This window comes from Aythya marila, assembly GCF_965140915.1.
Source record: "Aythya marila genome assembly, chromosome: 3".
Classification (NCBI taxonomy): Eukaryota; Metazoa; Chordata; class Aves; order Anseriformes; family Anatidae; genus Aythya; species Aythya marila.
The window spans coordinates 112,222,073-112,249,242 of record NC_139044.1 but is presented as its reverse complement, the minus strand read 5'-3'; the positions used below and the strand labels follow the sequence as shown (position 1 = coordinate 112,249,242).

Below are 27,170 nucleotides of genomic sequence, written 5' to 3'. Positions count from 1 at the left end.
CAAAAAAGATGGAAAGGCTTGGAGGCTGGAACCAAGAAGTGGAAATGAAATTGCCCTAAAGTGGTTCCACAAAATCTCTGTACCACATTGGTCAGAAATCATGCAACACCTTCCCTGAAAATGGCTGTTGCAATGTTCTACGTGGTAGACGTAGATTCCATAGAACATTCAAAATATGCAGTAGAAAGACATCCCAGTAACTATGCAACAATAAACTGTTGACTTGCGCTAAAAAGACTTTGGTCAGAAGGATGAAGACTGCAGCTTTCTACTAATCCTACTTGTAATTGTAAAGTAAACCATACACTACAGCAGCAGTGTGTAACCGAGTTATAGGTATCACCTAAACATAGCAGAATTCTACCTCTGCATGTCAAGAAAAAGGGTTCTGTAAAGAAATCTTTTTATCACACTATCAATTGCTCTAGAGAAGAATCTTCATGTCTTGTCTCTAGATAGTTTAAGTATTTATCCTTGAGAGCTACCTGGCCCAGAATGCTCATGTGTATGAATGCTCAAAGGTTGTTTAATTCTCTGCTTATCAGACTGGGGAAGGGGAAAGAGGAGCTAAAATTCCAGACCTCATTCCTGTCTGCATCTTTTGTTTTCTATACGAGCAGAAAGTGACTCACAGATAAAATCAACAAGGAATGAATTAAAAGCTTAAAAATTACAGTAGGAAGTGTCAACTTTATTCCAAACACACAATACAAACAATGGTATAGCACTTTAACAGCTCTATCTAGACACAAAACTCTTCTTGCCTTCTGTTATTTTGAGCTAAAACCAGTGAGATTGAGCTAGCAAATAAAAATACAGGAGAGAAGTACAACTCACCAAGATGGTCACCACCAAATACTGGAAGTGATTGCGAAGATTGGCTGCATGAGTACAGAACAGGACAAAGTTGCTCTGCTCCAGCTGTTGAATTGAAGATATTTGGTGATCACCAAAAGAAGGAAAAGGAGAAAAAGACAAAAAAAATCACACTCCATGCTAGCGAAACATAGTTGGAGACTAATTTCTTAAACATCCACACCAACGGGAACTTCAGTGCTTCTTTGGCAACCAGGTTTTTCAAGCAGTCTTTCCAAGAAACTTTCTAATTCACCATGACTACTGGTGAATACAGCACTGGTCTCTCACATGCCCAGATCTTGTCCTCTGTCCTAATATTCACTGTGACCAGTGGCTCGTGTGACTAAGAGACTGTTGACAAAAACATGGATATTTTCAAAATAAAGGCAACTCAATTGATATGTATGTAGCAACAGAGTCACATCAAAGCCATGTATGTTTTAGTTGAACATAACTCACAAGTCAAGCTTTAAAATACCTCGAACTATGGGAAGTAAGATTGCTTACTGAGTGGCTCTAAGTTCTTTCTATAGCTTCTCTTTATGGGAGGACATATCATTTTGTGAGAGCCACATACAACTGCAGGTTCTGATTTGAAAATTAGCTCTGTCCAGCTCTGTAATAGCTAAGACCACCTGCCTCTGAACATCTTCTCACTCTGACCTAATGCCTTCCATCACAGAATACTCCATCAGAACTGGTGCAGCCACTGTCTGAGAACAGTCACCTATGCAAAGGAAAGGGGCCGTGGTTTAAAGCAGCACACACTATAGAGAAGAACAGAGAGAAGAGCAAAAACATTCTCTAAGCAACTAACACCACAGGAGACTGTAGATGGATAGCATATAATAGCCCAATCTGGGTCACCGGGACTAGTTCCTTACCTTTTATAAAAAAAAAAAAAAAAAAAAAAAAAAAAAAAAAAAGGAAAGGAAAGGAAAAAAAAAAAAGAAACATCTTTAAATGGTCAGGTCTTTGGTTTTCCTTCTCACTTGAATGAACTATCTCCAGCTGCACAGGACCCCAGGCACCAAAAAAGGCTCTGGTTCCCCACTGATTTGTAGAGGAAGGCACCACCCCCTTGATCACCACCTCCAGTCACAAGCCAAAGGTTATATGCATTGGAGCTGCCTCAGACTCTTCCATGCTGGGACTGGAAAGAGGCCAACACACAGCCACAGAGTCTGAAGTTACCTGAACTGCTGTTGAGATGAGAAGAAACGAAGCTGTAAGCTTCAGATATGGACCATGCTTCATGGTGAGCCTGAGCCCCTTGCAAAAAGGAATCGCTCTGTCTGAATTCAAGGCATAAGGATCTAAGAGGAATAGAATACGTAAAATAACAATATTTTCCAGAGACGACCATGAAATCATTATTAATAAATCTAAGCATATTTAGATGTATCTTACCATCTTTTTCCTTTACTCCAAAAAAAAGAATGGTAATTCCCAGAAGATACACACCTCCTATAACCCCTGCTGCAATCATATAAACTTTTGCCTTTGAAGAGAAAAAAAGATACATTTGAAATCATGACAGGAGAATGACAAGTCATTATGAAAAATTCAGTCTCTTTCTGGTGAGTCATCTGCAAATGAAGAAATGCCCATCTAAACGGAGCCAACTGTCTGTCTTCTACCCCTCTGAAAAATGTTCACTTCTGCAATTCATTTATAAACAACACCTACTTAAGGATAAATCCAGGACACATGGGTATATATTTCTTGGGGGGAAAAAAGAAGCTGTGAACAAAAGGGCTACTGTGTTGGCAACCAGAACATTTCAAAAATTTGCTTATGTTGAGACTAGCTGTAGACACACACAGTCATCTGTCAAAAACATGCAGCATCCATAGAACGATTCTGATATATTTTTTTTCAGATCCAGTCAATCTAGCTACACAGACTCCAACCTCTATCTTCATTGTGGGTGGAAAAGGATTCAGTGCTGATGCACACATTACTACACTTGCTGCATTTATACATAACAGTATTAAAATCTTACTTTAGGCTTTAATTAAATTTAGAAAACATTCTTTCACACTGATATTTTGAGAATATGGTAGCTTGCATGGTTGTTTTCCCAGTTAGCTAACGAAATGCTCAACAAATTCAGAAATCTTTGCTTTCTATTAGCCAGATGAACAAACCCTACAAGGATACCTCCCACACAATCAAATCATATTTACTGCTTCTAACTTTGATTACTGCAACTCTTGAATAAAGCTTTAAAATTTTATTTTGCTTTAGCGTTCTGTTATTTTTTTTTTTTACTGTGTTATGAAAGATAAAATAAGTGCTGGTGATACAGCTTTGTGACACAATGATTACTTGATAGGAAAATTGAATTCTGAATGATCAGTGAGATGTTGCAAATGACAGGATTATAAATCTAGAAATGAAGTGGCAAATAGGCATGCAATTACAAGAATGTACTGCCAAATATAAAGCCACTTAGTGTAGATGCAAAGGTAGGCAGATGCACCACTTAAGTGGTTCAACTGATGATATTCAAGTGTTCATTTAGACAATCTCCAAGTTGACAACTTTTATTAAGATACTTATATTTCAGAAAGGGATGTGGTAAAATAAAGAATAGTCCTGTACTCCTTTATTTGGGATAAAGATATTTTGGATACAGAATTATAAACTTAGTCACAGAGTACATTTGTACTACTAGTTATGGCTTGTATAGATTGCAGAAGTGTAGATACCTGAATTCACTTAAATGAGGTGTAAGTTCAGCCAAGACAGAAGGGCTAAACTAAAAAAAAAAAAAAAAAAAAAAAAAAAAAGGAGAGGAGGGAGCTTCACTATGAATTTTATATTTCATGTCTATTCATTTGTTAATTTTCTCGAAGCAACTGAATTAAATGTTTTCTTTGACAGGTCTTAGTTAAGTGTAATTTGAACTTTATTCACCCAAACTATTAAAGATATTAATGGTGGGCCAAATAAGATTCTCTGACCTTACACAAAACTTGTTAGCCCACATACAAACCGTATCAATGCCTATTCTTGATTTGCAGTAGGGAAGATACACTCTTCCTAAGCTGTGTGTTTCACATGGAAGTTCTATACAGAAACAATTTCAGGAGAGCTTAGATGCAAAATAATAATTTCTTCCACTTTGCTTCTTTAATAATCAGCAAAGTAATCTCAGTAATTCACAAGCTCTGCCTTTAAACAGGGTGTGCTCTTGAGCAACTAAGAATCAGTCTTTGTGATGAAAGGGGTCAGGATCATACTCCTGAACGCTTCTAAGAGGAAACATCAAGATTCAACCTCTTCTAAATATTTTTCTTTTTTTTTAAGACTAAGGTTGTTGGAGGTACTTTAGGTTCATAGCCCTTACTCAACTTATAACTGAATGTCCATCATTCATACAACTGAGATTCAAGATTCAACATCTCCTGTTGATTATCTGGTTGGGTGCAGATTCTGTTGTGCACCATGAGAACAAAAGGCAAACGCGCTGTCATGCGATGCAAAGCAGCTCCCCCAGGTGCTTGAAGGCCATGCGTGCTCACATAAGGCAACCAAATTGATGCCGGGTCATGTGCATGGCAAAAAATTGTGGTCTTCATTAAACAGGATAGTAGGGAGTGAGGTAGGTTGCCAGAGCTGTTCATTCACACCTCTACCCTTGGCAGAGGGCTCTTTGGGAAAAAGGGTAGGAGGGAATAAGGAGTGAACAGAACCTTGCCCATGGAAAATAGTTGGACACCATGATCCAGACCATTCTCAACCATGGGATACTATTCACTTAAAAAAAACTGAGAAGACAACACAGAGGGAGAAGGGAAAAAAGTAAAAAAAAAAAAAGTAAATAAATAGGAAAAGCTTACCAAAATAAATAAATGCCTGAATGTAAATAAGGAAGTGAAATGAGGAAAACAAAAGAAATAAGCAAATATCCAAACTTGTTTTTAACATATGAATAAATTAGTTTGCAAAAGCGTATTTTAGGATAGTGTGAAAGCTGTAAGAATGTTAAAAGGATATAACAAACAACAGATTTATCAGTAAAGATAATATCTTTAATTAAAACAACCCATACAGCTGGGGGAAAAAAAAAGAAGACAGGATTCCAGTCACAGTTCCCCTTCTTCAGATACAAAAAAGAAACAGATCTAAAACATGTTTGTTTGTCTAAAAGCTTCTGCATTGTTTCCCAGTGTTAGTAGCTAGTTTAATGAAAAAATGTACTTCCGTTAAAAAAAACACTGGCTAGTTCAGGCTATTTTTCTGATTTTTTTTTTTTTTTAAGTAAAAAACCTGCTTGATATGCAACTCATTGTGAAGCTTCTTCATTTATCTCCCTGCTACCTCAACAAGCACAGGAAAGCATGTGGTTAGAAAGAAAATAAATCAAAATCATCTATTTTTTCCTTGGAAGCCAATTAGGAGATTTGAAAGTGGAAGTCGGTGATTATGACATAAAGCAGATTCAGAAAAGGAATCTGCTGTGCAATGAAATTCAGCTTGCACTACAACTCTTCAATCTACTCTCCACAATTCACAGAGCTGTAATAGCACAGTGATTTCCTACAGCAATCCATTGTCCACTAGAAGCTAAAAAGGAAGAAAGGATAATGTTCTGTGTCTTGTTAAAAAATACACTAGAAGTTACCTAATGAGCAGCTTCAAAAACACTTTAATCAGCTACAAAATGGCACAGCCACTTAGAGAATCAGCCCAGCTCTCCCCAGGCAGTTTCCTAGCTCAGGTGTCTGAGAAGACTTACAAAGGCCTGTGCCAACAAAAGAGATGAGGCAGCAGAGAGGCAGAGAATAGCACCTGGGACAGGGGGATGCATGGCTCAGTCACCTTCCTGGACTGCCTGTGCTGGTGCCAGGGTATGCTAATTCAAAGGGTATGTGAAATCATGCCTTTAGCTTGTGATTTTACCGCTGCTGAAGAGTGGGAATGGAATAGTAGCTATTCAACCCTTACACACAGACCACTGGCTACAGATAGGTACATCCTGATCTGCACTGTGCAACTGAAATTAGACTTAGGTCAAAGAAACCTTCTTCATAGGGAATTTTATATAGAAGTGAGTATATGCACTGGCAGAAATGCATGAAAATATAAAAAGTGAGACTGACTCTAGCAAATGGTAATATGGAACCAACAAACTGCTGTCACACAAGTAACAGAAAAAATACTAGTTAAGGCATTTGCTTGATTCAGGGCCTGTTTCAAGACCACTGGAAACAATGAAGATGGTCAAACTCTGTCACAAAGATTTGGATTAGGTTTTAGGATTACCTCTTATACATAAAACTTCCTCTATTTCTCCAAAAATGGAGAACTGAAGCATAAAAAGATTAAATTACTTGTGCATTACAGAGCTGCATTACAGGAAAAGTCTGCCTTAGAAAAAGAAACAAGTGTGGACCTCAAGGTTCATGCCACATGTTAACCACTAAGCCCTGTTCCTACTTACTGCCTGATACCAACCATTTACCATCAACAGTGCTTTATACTTTCACAACGATACAGATTCCAAGTAGGATGTAGTTTCTTGCATGTGACAGCCATTAATTTTTGCAGAAGATCCCTACTGATACCTGCTTTGAGAAGCAATGTTGCTGAACTGAAAGATTCTGCCCTAGCCTCCTTTACATCCTTACTAAGCTTCTATTTTACACTGCAGATCAGCCCCTAGTGAAAACAAAGCGTGGCCATACACCTTCTGGATACTTTACAGTTCAGCATCTTCAGCAAAGCTCCTCAGTATAATTCTTCTGCCACACTTAGAAGTAGTTGTAAAGACAACAGAGATGAACCCTTGTTGTTAAGAAGGCAGTTGTCTCAGCTCCAGCATTGCTGGTTTCAAGGAAGTCATGTTCAAGCTCATCTGGCTGGGTGATGTGATACCATAGGAAGAACATGCCCCTCTAGGGCCAGGTTGGATGGGGCTTCGAGCAACCTGGTCTAGTGGAAGATGTCCCTGCCCATGGCAGAGAGGTTGGAATGAGGTGATCTTTAAGGTCCCTCCTAACCCAAACCATTCTCTGATTCTGTGGTTCTCTCCCAAAGAGATCTTACTGTGCTCCCACAGACACTTACTTGATGGGACAGGGAGTCCGAGGGCTCAGGGTAGCTGGGACTGTCGTGCCAGGAGTCGGTAGGGCTGGTTGTGTTTAGGGGAGGATTTGTGGTGCAGTTATGAGAGTGATGAGCACTGGCCACAATTTGCCCCTGAAGTGCAGCTCCAATCAAGGTCCCAAGAACTTCCATGGTCATTCCTGGAGAAGGAAGCACAAAGGAGCATTCAGGATGAGAACCTGATCCCTCCACTGTTCACACGCCTGCTCATTTATCTCACTGAAGAACAACCTCATCAAAGCAATTCAATTTTATTTTATGTGGATTAAGCAGAAGAAGCAATACCAAGAACAGCTGAACTGGAAGGTCAGTAATAGAATAGTCTCAAGGAAAGAGTTTTGCCACTGGATTTCTGATCAGCTTTTAGACGCCTCCATGGAACAGCCTCTTTTATGCAGGCTTCATGATAAATATGGCTGGGATTAACAGACATAAGGGAACACAGAAACTTTTCATCCTGAGGACAAGAGTTAAATTACAGTTTAAATACTGAATGCCACTTTTCCAAAGCACAGCTAGGAGCCATAACTTCAAACTTTTCACTTCGTGTTTGACAGTAACTTTGTGAAACATTTTGGAAGCCACTTATCTGCTCAGACCTCGGTTCTCCAACTGTAAAATGAAACAGGGCTTACCTTGGGTTTATGTTGGAACTAATCCAGCTGTAAAGCTCTTGACAACAGCAGATGCTGTTCTTAAGACTGCCTAAGGCTGTAGTCAGGCAGAACTAGGCACCTCAGCCTCAGAGCGTGGTTTAGATCACTAACAAATCCACTCCAGCACCATCAGAACAAGGGAGCACCTAAAAACCAACTAGTCTCTATTTTGGAAAGCAAAACACATGTATCCAGATCGTGCTCCACGCACACAAAATCAGTCAAAGTAGTTGTTACAACCCAGCTGTAGGTGATTCTTGAATAAATTGGGTTTTGACCCTTCTCATTCAGAGGGATTTCAAGCCTACCACTCCTATTTCCACACAATATGGCCATACCCAGCATCCCCAATGCAGGGAGATAAACTGAGTTCCTGTCCTAGCTCCAGGTACTACTTAAGCATTTTGCATAAAGATTAATTAGATTGAATATGTGAACAGATTAGGAACAAGGACCGAGACTTACTACTTCTGAGAGAGTATTCTTCTCATTGACCTAAGCACTAGGGCTCCTTCTACCAAAAAGGTTAACCACCACACTTCAGACAGTGCAGTAACAAAAGCTGTAAGCAGCTATGGGAGATCAGGGAAGGAAAATGCAAGACAGGCACCCAGGAGACTTGGATCATGTAAATCATTGCCAGTATGTTCCTACACAGAGAATGTTTCTGAATGGAAGACCTGAGGCTTTGTGTTACATAAATTTAAACCAAGAGGTAAAAAATAATAATGGTTCTTCCTCAAACTTCATATCTAATCTTCCCAGCAATGATTCAGCTCAGTCCATCCAAAAAAAAGTGACTGATGGTGGAAATCCTAACTTCAGACTGATGTGAACTGTTCTGCCACAATCCAGTCTCTGATGCATCTTGCAGAGCTTCCAAACTGTTCAATGCCCAGCACAAAAGAAGTAATACCTGAGTCACACCTTTCATTCAGAACACCACCTAAAACCTTTATAACCTTTATCTAAGACATCACATCAGCATTTTACCAAGCGCTTGCATACAATAAAACTCAAAAACATTATAATAGGCAACAGAAACACAACTATTATGAAACCTCTTATTTTCTAAGAAGTGCCAGGAGCTGAAAAACAGGCAGATTTTCAAAGTCTTTGGGTGCTCAGAATTGATAATGTGTTACTTTCCACTGTAGCAAAGAAAGCAGATCTCTTGGAAAAAAAGATTGTATTTGGAGTTGGTTCTATTTTGCCCAGATATAAGTAGTATTTATCTGAAAACAACTTCGGAATCCAGCATTTCTGTCATGCATTTACAGTAAGGAACAGGAGAAAACGTATGATAAACAGTTCTGCTTCTCTCCAGTAGAGGGGAGTGGATCCTCTGACCCCAACCTTTTGTTTTTCAAAACACACTTCAGATTACGCTGCTGTGCGTCTCTAAGCAATTGAAGAAATACCTGAACAACTAACTGCATCTGAGAAAGTCTATCAATGAGAATTCTCTATGAAACCCAAAGAGAAGTAAGGGAAGAGTGTTTAAGTAAGGCCTTGCTAAAGATAAATAAATAAAATTAAATATATATATATATATCACAATCATAACTGTTACAAGAAAACTAATCTCCAAACAAATATTATTTCAAAATAGACAAAAATACTAGCGCCTGAAAAGTCAAAATTGTGGCTAATTGCACCACCCTAAATTATCTCAGTAGAAGAGCTGTATACAGAAAAGTTAAACAATTTTCTGAATGGTAAAATGACACTATAAATGTACTACACCTCTTAGCCATGGAGTTCAAGAGCATTTATTAGCAAGAGTTTCACATAACTGTGAAATTATTGGACTAGCAGACAGGAAAGCACATTTATTTGGACCACAGCCTCTAAAGACATAAAACCAGACAACAGAAAACACTAGGTATGTGGGTTTGGTTAGAATTTCAGCCAGATGACTCAAGATACTGTCACTGCCAAAGAACAGAACACAACTGGAATCTGCTGCTGGTTAGTTCTGTGACTGCTAGCCCGGGATTTCTCTTGACATAGCTGATGATAATGCAAATTACAACCAATCCATGTGGCTGAGAAGGGGTTGGGTTGCTCAGGGGATATTAGATCTAGAATTTCTGATGTGATATTTTAGCACTTCTGGACATATCGTTGTGCCTCTGTGGTCCAGTTTTCTGTATACTCAACAAGTATGTTGAGGGTTAGAAGAACTAGTGGAAAAGAAAAAGGTTCTTGCTGTGAAGAGAAAACAAATGCAAAAACAACAAGAAGTTATAAACTACTCCAAAGCAACACCAAAGGACACGTTAAGACAGAGAAAAATCTTTCATGTGACGTTTGAGCACTCTTTTCTTTTAATGCTGGTGGACATGAGAGACAGCAGCTACACGATAAAGAAGGCATGAGAACAGAGCTGAGGAGAGAAGAAAGCAAGAAACTGTTCTTACATGCATTTTATGAGCTATACAGGAATTCTTGAAAAAGATTTTCATTGCACTTTTTGGTTTTAACAATTTGCATCAAAGCAAAATCTTTGTCTGGTTTTGGAGAGTAAAGAGATAAAGAGCCTGAGATCTGGTCTGTAAGCTGTCATTCTTTTAACTAATACAGTCAGAATGCTAGTTATATAACAAGATCTTTCTGCTAGCTACCTGCAATGTCTTAGATTTAAAAAGACACAGACATAACAAAAAGAGAGGTTTTAATTGGTGTGCATGTGCACGCACACACACAAAAAAAGAAAATCCAAACTAAAAGAAAAAAAAAAGCTCAAAATTACCTTCAAACTTTTTTAATGGAATGTAAAATGAGATCAGCACTTTGTGCTTTCCCCTAAAAATCATCTTTAAATGAAATAATTATTCTGTATTCAGGCTCTGGGTAATTTTTATTTTTCTCCTGGCTAGCAATAAACTGAAAAGAGTTTATAGCTAATTTGACAATTTGAGACAATAAAACATTAATATCTCCCAGTTAGCTAGGAAAATGGAAGCATCTACAGGACAAAATACTTCTCATCAGATATTAAAAATCTCATGTAAATGTCCAATTTAGGGACACAAAACATTAGGAACTTCCTATAGCTAGAGAATGATTTTAAATAAAAGCCAGCCCCAGTCCACATGAGAAAGCCCGCATCACACTCACGGTACGCAGTTGCAGAATCTCGCTCCTTCTGGTCTGTGCTGAGAAACATGGTGAGAGCTGTATAGGGCACCTGGAATAGCTATGCAAAGAAAGAACATCATTCAGGAAGTTTCAAGGTAGATGATGTATTTCTCTGATATCCACAAAGATAGTTTAATGTAACGTTAGAAGTCATTTATTAAGAACTTTGCATCTTTTAGCAGAAAGACCTGGCTTTTCTTTCTGTTTTATAAAGCACATAAGAGCAAAAAAAAAAAAATCTCTTTCATAATACAATAATAAATAATAAATTGCCAAGAGGCTCGACCTTAATGCTGCGTTCATCCAGCTTCCTTGGGAAAAAGTCCTTTAAAACCAGGCTATAAAGCATCTAGTTTTCTTTGCACTAAGAGGCTATCATGTTCCGAGCTTGAGCTAACTAGCAGGAAGCAAAGCCATAATAAAACAATATAATATTCCACCTTATTCAAGCCAGAAGACTGCATACATCCCCCAAATATTTCAATATTTGTTTCAGTACATAATTCTTTAACTCTCTGGGAACCACTTTTTCAAAATATGACCTAGTGAAGTTCAATGAGCCAGGTTTCACCCTGCTGTATTGCAATGCAGCTGCCTCACTTCCAGTCCTGATCTGCTGTGAGATACTGCTTCGTTCTGGAGATACCTTCTTTCACCTTGATACTGGCTACAAGGCAGAACTGGGTGACACAGCCCCTGCACGTACAGTTATGGAAAATGTCTGAGAAGTTCCTTGGGATCCACTGAAATAATAGTTCCTACAATATGGTTGCTAAATACTGCAAGTTTTGCAATATGGCGCAAAAATTCATGTGTTCAAACTCTTTTATCCAGACATAAATATCTTGATGACTATTATCAATACAATTTCAACTCTGGGCCTCTGACTTTTCCTTGCCTTCCACCTTGAGTCAAAGCACCCAGAACTAGAGTCACAAAGCCATCTGGTCTCCTAATCTGTCCCTGAAAGCAGAAGTTGTGAGAAGTTAGGTGTCTAACTGGAATGTAGGAATCTAAATATCTCTTTGGATTTATTCAAGAATGAGTTAAGTATCCAAGACACCTCACTAATTCCCCAAAAGGATGAGATGGTTTATGACACTGTCTTTCCCCAGATGTGCACCAATGGCTTTCAGTGCAAGTATTCTACCCTTTTGTGTGTTCAGACCCTTTGGCGCTAAGTCACCTGCCTAAGCCTCAACTACCAGAGAAAGATCGTGGAGGTAATCTGGCTGAATTAGCAAGTCATTTGCCAGAAAATGACTGGACAGAAACTGTGAACCAGCAGAGTTTGATAAAGAGACATCTGCTGATCCCTTAAAACTCGCTAGAAATTGAAATATAATGTAAAGATTTGGTAAACCTCAGTTTATTAAATTGGAATGCAATAACAGAAAAAACCAGGCTACTGCTGAGACCATCATGACGTGTGACTACTTACTGTGGTCAGTGCTTGGAAAAGGCAGTAGAAAATCAGGTACCACACAACTCTTCCTGATACAAAAGGAGGCAGGTACCACATGAGCAAATAGGACACTGCTGTGAAGGGTGTACATGCCAGCATCCTGCCAAGAGAATTAGCACATGCCTATGATCTCAACATAAGGCTAGCAAAGCACATTAAGTTTTCCTCCTCATACTCAGTATCACACAATTCATTTTATGTGCAGTTTTCCTAAACGCAATCCTGATGTGATTTTAAGCATTAAATGTCTGCATGCATTAAATGCACAAATTAATAAGAAATTTGTGTACTTCCATAAAATGTAATAAAACAGTAAATCTGAAGGAAAAAATCTATACTTACATTAATAACCTACTCAGAACTGACACAGTTGCCTTGCACTTGTACCGTAATAGCATAACTCTATTGCTACTTCTTAGTACATCCCTAGACTACATCTTTATTAGAAAGAATCACTGAAAACTAAGCCCTGTTGTCACATGTCATAACATACTTCAGCTGCGTTTCCATGAGTTTACTTATTAGGAAGGATTTCTTGTTCTAATTTTAACACCTTCAGCTTTCCTCTCAACTTGGCCTCTCCACTGCTACTTCAAACAAATGCAAACATGTTGATATAAACACTGAAAACAGCACAAAAGGTAACAGGCAGCTCACTGCAAGACTTCCTATGGTCTGTATCTACTCTGGTATATAATTATTTACTCCATTTTACTCAACAATAAAATTCTTAATCACCCCAAACACAAAAGGATCATCATCCGTTGGGGAAGGTGGCTTAAAAACAGAACTACAGAAACTTAAATTCCAGACATTGCCATGTACCAGCAATTAATTACACTTGGTCTAAAAATGATTTCAGGCAAACAACACTCCAAACTCTGTGATAGAAGTGATCAGATGCTATCATTTCGTAAAAGTCTGAGCTGCAGCAGCAGCAGAGCTCTGCCACGTTCTTGTAAATCAGACGTTAAACAATGCAATTAGATGACCAAGATCACAATAAAAAATATCCAAACACGTAAAAGAGAAAACAGATTAATCCCTTCACAACAGCACTACTGACCTTGGGGGTCAGCTGATTATTTTGCAATCATGAACCGAAAACGTGGCATACAAAAGGGTAATGTGGGTAAATAGTTCAGTAAAACAATGACTTTCCCACACTGCTCTGGGGGATGGACAGCATCACTGGGAGCTAAACATTTGCAAGGAAAGTGCCAGGTTCTGGTATTCTCTGTCTCTCCAGTTTCCAGGCCATCAGCAATGGAAAACACAAAGAAGGGCAAAATTCTCACCCATGTCAGGGAATCTACCTTCTTCTACAAAAGTGTGAGCTTTTCCAGGCTGGTGTCCAGACAGAGGCACCACAATGAGATGTTTTATGGTCATATTTTTGTGCAACTTCTCAGCAATAACCCCCTTAGTCGCATTATTCCCTCCTCTTTTCACATTTTCCCTCCTTCATTAATTTCAGTGAGTTTTCAGAGCCTTGCTGAACTTGCTGATTTTCTACTATTAACTCCTTTCACAAAATATTTGACTAGATTTGTGTATTCCAAGTCCGTGTCTGCTTATTCCTTTTAAAGGCATTACATAAAATACACCAGTAATGGCCGATGACTTCCTACTATATTATGTACAGTATTAAGCCATACTTAAGCTTTTGGCCTCTTTACTAATGTTTGTGCTTTGTGGGCAAACTTTTCTGACAGAGCCAATTCCATTGTTTCACTCTGGATACTTAGAAAATCAGAATAATTTCAAAGTAATAAAGTATTTTTAGACTAACAGGAGATACATTTTTTCCTTGCATAAAAATGATCTGAGCACCAAAGCACAGGAACGAAATTACTATGAAAAGCTACCATTACCAAAAGAAAAAAAAAAGACAAAATCCTTCTGGAAAGAAAGCAGCTGGTTGATGAGTGCATATTGAAGGATGCACTTCATGTAGAAGATTCTTCCTCTAAGAAGTGCAACTTGTACAGTCATTGGTTTACAGCACAAAGGGCTGCTAAGTTCACACTTTTGCTAGGATGGAAGTTATCCTAATACTGATCTAATATCAACACTAAATGTGCTTATTTGCAGTATTTTCAAGAAAGTGAAAAAATGCATTGAATACATCTATTGGCATTTGTTATAAAAATGTCATCTGTCAGATATGAGCAGCTCACAATTTTCTGTAGCTCTAAAACCACATGCCAGCAAGAGAACCACCAGCTAAAAAAACTGGCTTGTTTTCCTTGACGTTTCAACAACTTCACTACATGTTTACACTTAGATTTTAGTTGTGAATTGAATTTGGGGATTATATTAATTCAAAATTCATAATTAATTCAAAATACCTGGCAATACATCCTTACAATGCATGAGATAGAGCAGTGATTAAAGACTCCCTATTTCACAAAATACTTAGTCTCCCCGTGACTTCTGAAATAAAAATAAAATAAATAAAAAATAAGCTCCCTCTAGCATGGTTGAGATTGAATTCCTCTAATATGGACCACTCCTTTACAATTTTCTTGCTTTACACCTATAAAAAGGAGATTGATATGAGATCTCCTTCTTACATGAACATTCATTCTTCTAATTCTGCTAACATGGGGACAGTAGAGGTGAGAGTGTTACTTGCCATGCAGGTTCTGCTGGACAATAGCAAGGGTGCATACAAGATGTAAGTACATCACAGAGAAACATCACTGCGTCCCTTTAGAAATGCTGTTGAAATCCCAGAGCATCTCTTTCCTCTATAAAACTCATGGTGATTTTTCAGTTAAGTATCTTGATTATGGGGACACACCAGCAACAGGAACAGAGCAATTGCTATAAGGACAAATGAAACAGAGTTTCACATCTGTTCCACGTGTATGCACGTATCTTTTAGTGAGCTGGAAGGCTGAGAGCATTAAAGATAAGGGAGCTCCTGAAAGGCTGATGTGGGAGGTGATGGCACACTAGGACACAAGTAGAAATTACAACTTTGTGAAGGTGTGCAGCCAAACTGAAAGGAATCTAGACAGAGATGAAAATTCAATCCCTAACAAGGTCTTACACCTGAGATTCTAGTTTTGTTAACAAAGTGGTGTCTTGTCCTTCTCTGTTTGTTTATCAAATGGTAGAAAGTCTTTGTATGTTTTCCGCGGGTGAGGAAGCTAAAGGGAAACAGGTGACGTGATAATTTTTCTTTGTGATTTTATATATGACGAATGGATATGATTGCTTGGAAAAAGGCAAGGAAAAATAAGTCTAATTCAATGAGAAGACTGTATGATCACAACACACACATGCAAAATATTTATATATATATATATATATATACAAGTGTAAACTACATGTACAGATTTCTGCTTACCAAGGCATGAGACGGCCAATTTTTGTCCATTTACTTTTGCTAATAAAAAAGCCAGCAACAGGATCAGTAACTGCTCCTGAGGCTTTGCCAATGAACAGCACCAAAGAGGCCTGGAACGGTGTAATCTGAAAGTACAAACACAGTACTCTGAACAAGAGCCATTGTTCCCCAGTACAATGAAACAGCAGAAAGCAACTTTCCAGAAAGAACCTCAGTGTTTTAAAGAGTAATGTTCACTCATTTACAAAACATGGCTGCTGCTGTCATAGAAATTACTACTGGTTACTCTATTGGTTTCCCATAGCAAACAAACAAAACATTGAGACAGGCATCATGCAAAATGAGATAAGAGAAGAAAAGTGCAAGGAAAGGGAGATAATAGACATGCGCAGAACTATGGTCTATAGGCAGATGGTCAAACAGGAAGTCTTTGTTTTAGTTTTAAAACCTGTCAGAGTGTCTCTGTAACTTTCCCCTCAGCTTGTTCCCTACCACAGTCCCATTTCCAGATCACTGTCTTGACCTGACCTAGACAAGAGCCGAGGTGGCTGTGGACATGCATTCATGCTTTTTCATCTCCTGAGATTACCAACAAGGCTGCCAGCTGGTGGCACGAGGCTGCAGATCACAGAAGGGTTAAAAACTTGTGGTTTCTCCTTGAAGCACCTAGTTCATGCCACCAAAACTATAGGCCTGAAAAAAAAGTCATTGAAATCTATATAACCTTGAATGTTCTCTTAAATCTTTAAAAAATAAACATATAGAGAGACCACTGAAACAGCCTGTGGGACTGTGAGTGCAGAAAACACCCTTCGTCTATATGCGACTTCATGCCCTCACTTCTTTAAGCCAGCTGGAAGCCTGGTGAATGCAGCAAATCCAACACCAAGTTTGAGGTAATACATGTGTTCCCTGCTTTTCTGCAGGGTTTATTCCTCCCAGGCAGCATTGCCTGCCTTCAGCTCGCACAGGTCCCCTGTGTACAGAAATTGCTGCGGGTATTTCCTCAGAGGTGAAAAAAAGGAGCAACAGTGTCCAAAATATCCAAGACAACCTTTGTTAAAGGCAGATGCTACACACTTCTGGAATCACACTTGCTAAATTTTAGCCCAAATTAGGGGAAATTGCAGAAATAATTAATTTTCCTGCTACTGCCAGCTCCAAGATACGTACCCACCCCAAAAAGCTTAGGAACAAGGAAGGACTGGGGTTGGTACTGCGGCAGGTAATGACAGCAGCTCTCTGAGCATCCCATTGCTGTACTACAGCACAAGGCTGGAACGTGTCCCACAGCACCGTAGTGGGGTCCAGGCTGGCCACCATCCGTGACTTGTGCCCTCCCACCGCCACGGTGACAACAAGAACAAAATAATGATGCAGAAAGATAGAGCAGGTAAAATAATGTGTTGATATATGGACATATGGGCAGAAAGTTTGAAATTAGGTGGGTTTTGCATCGGTATCTTGCTCAGATAATGTGAGTAGACAGAAAGGAAGTAAACAGAGGTGGGATACCTTGAAAATTAAAGGAGGAAAAGGAGGAAAGTTAAGACCTCTCTTACATTAGGAGTGGAGTCTTTGCACAGTCTCCCAATTTTATGTCATCTACAGGGGCTTATACATCCCTTAACTGCATTTTCTTTCCCTAAATTTAAAGAGTTTCAGCACCAGTGCCAGCAACTTCTCAGTGCTAATGCAAAACAAGATAAAATATGCTAAATTCACCCATTTCAAAAGGGAGAAAGACCAGGATCTATTATCAGAGGTTTTAGTGTTTTCTAGTAATGTGATTCAAGGCTTCTGTGTGGTTTGGAGTTGTATTTGGATGTCTGTAGCTTATACAGGTAATTTAGGTGGAATATGGAATTCAAATGGAAAAAGTATAAGCTACGAAAAGTGAATACAAATGTAATTTTCTTAGAAGGTGCCCAGATTATGCAATAAGGTTTACACATAGTGAGTTTCACAGTCTCAGAAAGAGTTGAAACAGTTCTGCCCTCTAAGTGGGCAAGATTTAAATTCAGGCACTTACTATAAAATGACATACTCTCCTCTGGGAATATATGGGGAAAAGGAAAAAAGAAAAAACAAAACCACAGGAACTCAGAGATGTTGATCAGGCCTTGAAAAATTCCTGCCCCTGCAGGATTACTTCAGAGAACAAATTAAGCCATCAAGGAACAAATAATTAAGGCCCTTAACGAAGTAATAACAGTATTCTTACAAATGTTAAGCAAAATTATAGGATTTCAGTAGAAGCTTGTTAACAAAAATAATGATGTCATTTATTTAGGTAGCATCAAGAGATGCAGGAATGGGACCTGAGCTTCCTGGACACTCTACACAAACACATAAAGAAATAAATGCTCCCTAGGTTCAAGATTTTGCAGTTCCTGTGATAAGCAGAGGATGGGGAAATTCCCGTATTTATAAGCACCCTAGAAAATTGTATTAGTGTCTTCCTCATCCAGTTCATGCTTCCTGATCTCTATCCTTGACGCAAGTATAAAACAGTTGTGCTCAGAGCTGCATGTGCCTCCTGCTGCACCTCCAAGCAGTTCCTTCTTCTACCTTCAGCTCTTCTCAGACATCCGCTTGCCATCCTTGACACTTCTGTCCAAATCTGTCCCCTTTTCCTGTGACTTTGACCTCTACAAGACATTTGTAACTCCTCTGCCCTTGTCATGATATTCTGTCTTTCTACATCTTAAAGAGCAACTGGATAATAATATTGATCCAGAACCTCCTTTTTGTTGTTGTTGTTATTGTTGTTGCTTGTTTGTTTGTTTATTTTCTCCAGCAAATAAAAGCAGTCATCATTGCTGAACTCTACTACGGTTTCAGCCACAGCTGTTTTCACAGCCCCTGAAGTTCGGCCTTTTCTCCCTAAAACCCTTTCTTCCACCCTACAATACCTTATCTGTCCCACTTAGCTACCACACAGACATACAAGACAATCCAAAACAGTGAAAAATGCTTATGGGTTCATTTTCTTTGTTTCTCTGCTGCCCTGGAATCTAGCTGGAGCACTGAAAGTCAGCTGAATGGGATGACTCCGGCTGCTTTTTTTCACGAAGTCTATTTCTGCACTGGAAATCCACACACCAGCAGCAAAGAGCCTTCAGGAAGGATCACTCAGCTTTCTTTGCAAAGGATAATTATCCTAGTCTAAACAAATAAAACTGACATGAAATTATGATGACTACTGGATGCAACTGCAGTAATTTTAGACTAAACTGAATGAACAAAAATTCACAACCTCAATACGGTACTAAGAGTGTTGCAGATGTTTCCTATCTTAGACGCTCTTGATATCAAGAACTTCTTTTGCTTGTGTCTGCAAGTGAGAGAGCTCTGGAGTACCTAAAGCTCTACTGATGATCACAAACTAAAAGGAAATGATGGCCACTACAAGTCAGAAAGGAAACTAGTGAGGAAAACATATTTTTCCAGAGAAGTTTATGCAGCTTCCAGGATGCTGAACAGCTAAAGGCAATGCTAACAAGACAATTTAAAAGCATTACTAGAGAATTTACCTTTTATAGTTCTAAGCACATTTTTGATGACACCAATGTTGAAGGAAATCTGTAAAGGTTTCTTGTGCTACTTACATGGGCTATATCTAGCAGGTAGATCTGTAGGAAGAAAGCAGCAGCGCTCCCTGCCACTTGGTTTGGGGCACCTCCTATTGCATAGCATAACTTGCGACAGACTGAGAGCCTGTATTCCTGTGCAAGGAGAAACAGAACAGTTGATGAGAAGAACAAAGTACACGTGATAAAAACTGCAAAAGTCATAATAGTAAAGTCTGAGGCTAACTCCAAATTCAGGTATTGCTTCACAGGTATCCCATTAAGAAACAATATGCCCTAAATCCCTACCATCATTTGAATGCTGATTGTTCAGGTTTTTAAGACATTTTGTTCCTACAATCAAATCACAGTGTTCCTACACAGGAATCTAGGTTCACCTACCTGCTTCTCATTAGCTATTCAGACCAGGTTGTTGGACAAGGCCCTGGCCAACTGATCTAGTGGGTGGCATCGCATCCCATGGCAGGGGGTTGGAATGAGATGGGCTTTAAGGTCTCTTCCAAGCCAACCCGTTCAATGTTTCTATTAAAAATGAACCAGTTTACAAGCAAGGAGAAATAAAATGCAGATACTATAATTCTGTTTTCTGGTTGTGTCTTGGAGTGTTTAATTCAGATTTTAAAAATGCTGAAAACTTTCCTTTTTTTTCATTTAAAATATTTTCTTCTATTAATCTTTCAGACCATGATAATTGATATATGCTTTCTTGCCACAATAATTAGACAACATTCATATGGGAAGAAAATTTCTACAGTCAAAGGCAGACTGAATACACTCCAAAGATTTGTGTCTTATTCATTCTTCACTTTGCCACAACTTGCTGGTGAGATCCTGGAAAAGTCACTTGACTTTCTCTGTCTTCTTTGCCTTCTTCTTCTTTTTATTTTTTAAACCAGTTAAAATTGGTAAGATAGAGAAAATTACTTTGGGCCTCAAGTACTGTTTAGGAAGGACTAAGACACTCTGTGAGTTTCAAAAACTTTTTAAAAACTGCTCTCCCAGCTGCATTTTGATGTGTGTTTGAAAAGTACCATAAGCATCTAAGAATATTCTTCAATAGAACTGACAAATAACAGTACGATAAAAGCTGAAAATAAGGTTTCAAACTCATAATTAGAAGACAAAAGATGTACAGTCTAATAGAAATGCTAATGAAGAATGCTGTGTTTTCCAGTAGTAACAGTTTCAGAATACCAGAAATGCTTTAAAAATACCTCAGAGTTAATGTCTTCATATAAAACTCAAAGTACAGGGAGAAAATGACTCTATTAATCTTGTATTCCTTTCATAGAGACAGCATATTCAACCTAAATTTTGACTTTTGAGAAATTTAACACATATTCAATCCCTTCTTAAAGACTGCCGTCAGGAGAAGTCAGGACACGTAAAAAAAGAGTAGCAATATTAATTGTGGATCTGCCCTTTCTCTGAACTGAATACATAAGCCCTAAATTCTTACATCAGATTGGGATAAAAAATAGAGATATGATAATGAGATCCAAAACAATGATAATATTTGGATACATTACCTAGCTTCTGAACATTTTAAAATGTACTAAGTGCCATCATCTTTACCATGTGATAGAGTTTTGATAAGTTTTAGACTTCTAGACAGAGCCTTTCATCATCTAATCGTTCTCCTTCAAACTGTTTTATCTGAGTGGGCACGAGCAAGAAGCAGGAGTATCAGGACACTTCTTCTGTGTTGGAGAGGAAGAACAAAAAGTCTCAGGCTAATTACAGCTCTCATTACTGGCCTAGTTAAGTGTACAACCACCTTCTTTAGGGGTGGCATCCCGTTACTCCACCCCAGCAAAGCGAATGTTGTCAGGGCACTAGCTGCAAATCGGGGTCGCCACAGCGGGCCTCGCTTTTACTCCAGGTTAGCAATTCTCTTCCTCCCGGGGAAATAAAAAAAAAAAAGGAGAGCGATACTCAAGCACAAGACAGGCTTCATCAGAGAAAGGTACTATTTAATTCAATAAAAGAGACTTTAAGCCCAAGAAACAGACATTTGCTGTACAAAGTAACTACCTGCTTTTCATACCAGGGTCTTGTTAAGCTGGGAGCTGTCTGTAGACCCCACACGTCTACTAATCTTCTTCATTTGACTTGCAACACAGTTCTCCTGAGCCTTGCTCCAGGGACCGTGTACTTTTAAACCTAATCACACTGTTTTATTTTTTAATCATACCCTTCTCCTACCCCACCTCCATCCACCTAGAAATTCAATTACTTTCGAAGTTTATTTTCCTCTGATTCCTTCCCTTCTGAGCTCCAAGCGTTGGCAACACGACTTCCAGCTGAAACCAAGGGACTAAGTTATTGCCATACAAATCCCAGGTCCCAATTCACCCTCAAAACAAGCTGAGAAAAACCTTCAGATCCATAATGCCATTTTCCTACTTACTTTCCCTAGCAGCTGTTTACAGTGAAGGGCATGAATAAAGAAAAAGCAAATGTCTTGGTGTAAAATACATCGTCCCAAGATCTTTTTGTAATGCAAAGAGTAATTAAAGCTGTGGCACAGAAAACAGTTGACCAAGATCTCAACTTGCAGGCTGTAGGCAGCACTCCTCTCTTCAAAACAGTTTAATGGTTAGCAAAGTTACCACCTTAGCAGTCTTAAATTTTGGGGGGAGACTCTCACTATGACTCCACACACCCTCAGGATGCTGTTCAGCTGCTTTCTGAACCGCGTTCCCTTGACTCTCCGGCAAAGTTAAAGATCAGGTCACAGCAGAGGCTACATCTCCAGCGATAGCCGGTTTTGTTTTGGGGTAAAACGAGCTGTCAGATAGACACAGCACACAGAGGTTCCTGCTCTGGTAGCCTCAGAGCACAGGCAGTCAGCATTTTGTGAACACCCCAAAACGGAGGCTATATTCTGACCAGCACGTGTAGCACCTGCGCTCCTTTTATTTTGCCTCATTAATTCCAGAGCTCATTTGTACTCGAAGCCATAACACACTACAGCAGCTCAGCAGACAAATGACACGCTGTGAAAGGAAACGCCGCTTTCCTCATTTCAGATCTGCTGCCTGGTGATTTCACTGAGTACCCCTGAGCTTCTATCCGCTGCAAAATAATTATGCAGACTCCACATTACATTGCAGCGTCTCTCTTCCAAAAGAAGCACCCCTCAATCTATTTTCCCTCTCCATATGAAGTTATACCATAACCACATTTTCTACCTCACTAGGAGTGATTCTCTGTACCCGTGAAGTGGAAACAGTTCCTTCTTTCTAAATTCCTGGCGCTATGGTTAAGAGTAGAAAAGATTACAGTATCTGGATGAGCAAGTCCTCCTTGGTTGCGATTACATGATATTGCTAACGCCTGACCTCAGAAGCTGGCCTCGGAAGGATGAAATGGATGTGAGCAGAGCAGGACGAGCAGCTGCCAGAGGTTTGCTCAGTTCCTCTTAAGACTGAACTCCCTGCTGCAGCACAACCTCCAGCAGCAGAAATTGCTTGATTGCTGGGGAAGCAAGCAGAAGCTGTTTCACCTGTGTAAGTTCATCGGTAAACTGAAAGTACTGAAGAACTCACTAGCGAGCTGAATGTGTAGGCAGCAGTCAAATAAGGAGCAAAACACAAACTGTTTGAACCGAAAATTTTGTTTTGAGACTCCTTTTTTTGTAGTTGAATACAAGCATGTTGGCATCAAATTGCTCCTACAAGCCCTGGAAGAAAGGTGAGAGGTAAAAGAAAGGAAGGTGAAGTTATATATATATATTTTTTATTTTCAGATTAACTGGAAAATTTTGTATTTACACATGCCCCAGTCACATACAAGTTCATTTTGTCTCAAGGTAAATCAAGAAAGCATAACAGGTGAAAGATTTGATTTTGCTCCTTAAATAGAGTAAATTTAAACATTGTTACAGAAAAGTCATGCATCTAATGCATCCCAGTTCCTTTATTTTAAATTCTCTTGTGACTTAAACCATATGGAACAGAAATTGAGTATGATGTTGATAACAAATCACGTATTAGGAAAAAATAATAAACTCTTTAGCACATTGAAAGCAACTCTTGGCAGCTGTATGAGGATATTTCATGAACATTATGGGCATAAGGGGCTGAGGTAAACATTTTGTCCTAAAGCTGTTATTATCAGTTCTGTCCAGAACTGAGGGACCAAGCCATTTAAGAGTAACCAGAAGAGAACGCCACCCCTGGAAGGTTCAGATAAGCATTTTATCAGAGAGACAATGGAAGTGCAGCTACCGAGGAGCAGCTCTGCAGTCAGCTTTTCTCTCCCCGTAGATTAAAGTTTCAGCTCTTCTGTGGGCAACCGTACAACACCCTCTTGAAAGCAGGAGGCGGAATGGAAGAGGTGGGACCCCTGGCCCCTCACGGCAAGTTTCTTGGGGTCTTTTTGGGTTTGTGACAGGCACGAACCCATAGTTGATGAGGCATAATTGGGGTATAGTTGGGACAGGGCTTGGGTGCAGACCTCGCTGAGAGCACCGAGTTTGGACGGGCAGCGCTGAGACACCCGGAGCTGGTGGGGAAAGGCTCCCTGAGGGGTGAAGGGAGACGATGTGCCGTTTGCAGCCACCCAAGGGGACAGTAAATGTCACGCAGTTCCCTTGAGGGAAAACGGCAGTTATGTCGATCTTCTCCGTGAGAGAGAAGGAGGGGGGGGGATTAGGTACATTGAGGTACCTCACTGAGGTGCGCTGCGCTGTGTAGAGCAGGGCAGCAGCACGGTCGGGCTGCCCCAAAAAGCACCCCAAAAGAGCACCCTCCCCTCTTTAGCGGCAACGAGGCTCCGGGACAGGACTCCCCGCGGGACACCGCCCCGTGAGGAGCCCCCTGACAGCCGCCATTTCCCCCCCTCAGCCCCCTTACCTCCTCCTCAGCCTCCGGGCGCTCCGGGGCGTCCCTCGCAGCCCCGGCCATGGTTAACTGCGGCCAGCCCGCCCCCGTCCTACACCTGTGAACCCAGGGCGGGGCGGCAAGGAGAAAAAGAGCCGCCGAGGGACTTCCCCCCCCGCACGTGAGGGGCGAAGGCGCTATCGCTCTCAGCCGCATTTCCCCTTACGGCTGCACGGCCGCTGGCAGAAACCCCTCAGTGCCCTGTGGAGGCATGGAGCCCGCTGTGCCCCCTCGGATCCGCCTCCCGTGAGGTGAAAGCGGGGCTGTTTTGCGCTGGGAGTCCCCTGGACAGCCCCGGTGGCCGCGGCACACGCCGCCCGCCCCAGCCGCTCCCCTCTCAGGCGGCAGTGGTGGGCAGGGGGCTGCCAGAGCAAGTTCTCAGCGCTGCAGCCGCGGGGAGCTCTGGTGTGGTGAAATATGCGTGAAACAGCCTGAAACTGACACCTTTATAAGGTTGGAAAAGACCTCCGAGGTCATCTGGTCCAACCATCCCCCTGCCACCAATGTCGCCCACAAAACCATGTCCCCAAGCACCACGTCCAACCTCTCCTTGAACACCCCCAGGGACGGTGACTCCACCACCTCCCTGGGCAACCCGTCCCAGTGCCTGACTGCTCTTTCTGAGCAGAAATGTCTCCTCATTTCCAACCTGAACCTCCCCGGCACAACTTGAGGCCCCTCCCTCTAGTCCTATCACGTGTGAGAACCCCCAGCTCCCCACCCCTTCCTTCCAGGGAGTTGTAGAGAGCAGTGAGGTCTGAGCCTCCTCTTCTCCGGACTAAACCACCCCAGTTCCCTCAGCTGCTCCTCACAGGACTTGTGTTACAGACCCTTCACCAGCTTTGTAGCCCTTCTTTGGACATGCTCCAAGGCCTCAATGTCTTTCTTGTGATCTAGGCAGTACAAGTCCACCACCACTACTTAGCCCACGAGAGTCTGGCAACTGTTCTCCATGTCAGGGAAGAAAAAAAAAAGTGCATTTTGAACTACGAAGTCTTTCAAGACAGCTAAGGAGAAGAGGGTTTAAGCAAACCGGCACACATCTGCCTGTTTTGCGAAAAGTACAACTAATCTACACACACAGTGCTTCCCAGTCAGGCCAGCTCCAAGGGCTGCTGTTGCGGTTCCTTATCTGGCAGGCTCACTTGAGGATACTGCAAACCATGCCATGAAGGACTATATGCAAATCCTGCACAACCTCATTTTACAAGAATCACTGTAACAAATTTGGAAAATTCTGAAAGAACCAGGTACTGAAATGCTCCTTCTAGCACAACATCATAATTGCTTTAAAGGAAAACACACTCAGTAACAATTACAACAAAAACAAAACAGACCTTCAGCACACAGCTGAACTTGGGGCTTTAACAGGCTTTGTCTGGAACTTTGTGAAGCATTTAGACTCCAAAGCGTCCTTAAAGGTTGAGGTCAGATTCTCAATGGCTCAGTCAAACCCTTATCCCAACACTGAGTTTGTTCTAAAATGCTAGGCTGGGTGTAAATTGTACATTTTGAACTTCAAAATATGTAACATTCAAATTCAACATGTAGTTGTTTCTCTTCATACACAGTATTTAAAACACAGTAAATCTTTGTCACCTACATTTGTGTGTTCCTCCACAATGGAGAAACTAGAGAAAATTTTTTTGTTGTTGTTGTTTTCTAGACTATTTCAATTTTCCTATGAAGTATGTTAATGCATGGGATTTACTGTAAAGTGAAGCCTCATGCAGAAACAATGAATAACTGCTAGTACTTATGTGTTTCACAAACTCAAGCATTGATCAAGCAAGGTTTGCTGTTGCTTGACCAATGCACAACAGTTGTTTGCAGCAGCAAGCAAGAGATTAGCAACCTGTAGAATCTGGACAGCTTAATTGGCCTTTATAAATTGACCAAAACCAACAAGATTTAAAACAGCTCAGTATTCACTCCAAAGATTTTCTTCGAATTAGAAAATAAATTATCCAATCAGTTTTTTTTTTAAAAGGCACTTTCTAGTCTAAGATGGGATTAGTGCAGTCAGCATGACTTTGACCTTTGAGACATTTGCTCCTATTCTGTAATTAATTCGACTTTTAAATTACACTTTCGAACTGAAAACAGTCTACCACCAAAGCTGTTGCCAGAAAGTTGATTTCAGTGAAGCACGATATACAGCCAAACACAATCAAGCTACCCAGTCTCTTAAATATTGGTAGCAGACATTAATATTGAAATACTAAGTGTTGCTCCTTTCCACAAACACAATCTTCTGATAGCAACCAGAAGTGCTTTACTTACCTTAAATTTTAAATACCACCACCACCCATTTCATTTCAATCAATCTTGCATTAATCATTTAATTTCTGTTGAAATTCAAGGGTACTGTACTGCGACTTAGAGGTTTCATGCATTGTTTAGCTAAGAACAGCTAAGCTTACAATCAAGTACATGCTTCTCTCTAATACATGGCTTTACATTAAGACAAATCCAGAAGCACTAATTGATAAAATCCACTGTTACGGATGTTCTGCAAACTGAGGGTTGGATCTGCATCTGTGGGTGGCTTGTCTCTTCAATTTCACCAGGGGATTTGCACTTTTCTTCCTACTACTAGCAATCTGGTAGGCTTTGCATGCAATAGAGGGTAAGAACAAAATTTAGTGGTGTAACTTGCTACATAAAACTGAATGACACAGTAACACATCATGCTTATAGCATTGAAAACAGTTAAGAACTGCATAGTTTTCAGAGATTTGCTTTTTGAATACACTGAATACATGTTTGTGCAGTTGACTTTCATTTCATTAACTGTCCTCAAATGTACTGTGAGTGCCAGAGCACTGGCACAGGTTGCCCAGAGAGAGAGGCTGCGGAGTCTCCTCCCTGGAGATCTTCAAAAGCCACCTGGACATCGGCCTGGGCACCCTGCTCAGAGTGTCCCTGCTGGAGCAGGGGCTGGGCCAGATGGACCCAGAGGTCCCTCCCACCTCAGCCATTCTGTGATTTTGTACTAGATGAGATGCTGAAACAAAGTTTTACGTCCCCATGAGTGAAACAAGTGCATCCTTAGTGTGAAGTAACAGGATTTTTAGAAAGAACTCAAGTCAC

General features: G+C 40.3%; 1 protein-coding gene across 8 annotated transcripts in view; it reads right to left on the bottom strand.

Annotated features, from left to right (window-relative positions):
• The window catches only part of MFSD2B (MFSD2 lysolipid transporter B, sphingolipid), a 43,977-nt gene extending 19,348 nt beyond the window's left edge, over positions 1-24,629 (bottom strand). For 6 of the 8 annotated variants that reach the window (XR_014317128.1, XR_014317129.1, XR_014317130.1 and 3 more), the window contains exons 1-9: positions 24,051-24,625; positions 19,210-19,326; positions 15,599-15,723; positions 12,217-12,340; positions 10,755-10,833; positions 6,937-7,115; positions 2,269-2,359; positions 2,053-2,174; positions 838-921 (exon numbers count right to left, since the gene is read on the bottom strand). Coding sequence is in view for 3 of the 8 variants with exons in the window: in XM_082756149.1 (XP_082612275.1) it covers positions 838-921; positions 2,053-2,174; positions 2,269-2,359; positions 6,937-7,115; positions 10,755-10,833; positions 12,217-12,340; positions 15,599-15,723; positions 19,210-19,326; positions 24,051-24,233 (1,104 nt within the window). In the remaining 5 variants the exon portion in view is untranslated. Of the gene's footprint in view, positions 1-837; positions 922-2,052; positions 2,175-2,268; positions 2,360-6,936; positions 7,116-10,754; positions 10,834-12,216; positions 12,341-15,598; positions 15,724-19,209; positions 19,327-24,050 lie in introns of all 8 variants that reach the window. The other 2 variants (XM_082756150.1, XM_082756151.1) reach the window with 2 other exon arrangements.
• Between the last annotated feature and the right edge of the window lie 2,541 nt (positions 24,630-27,170).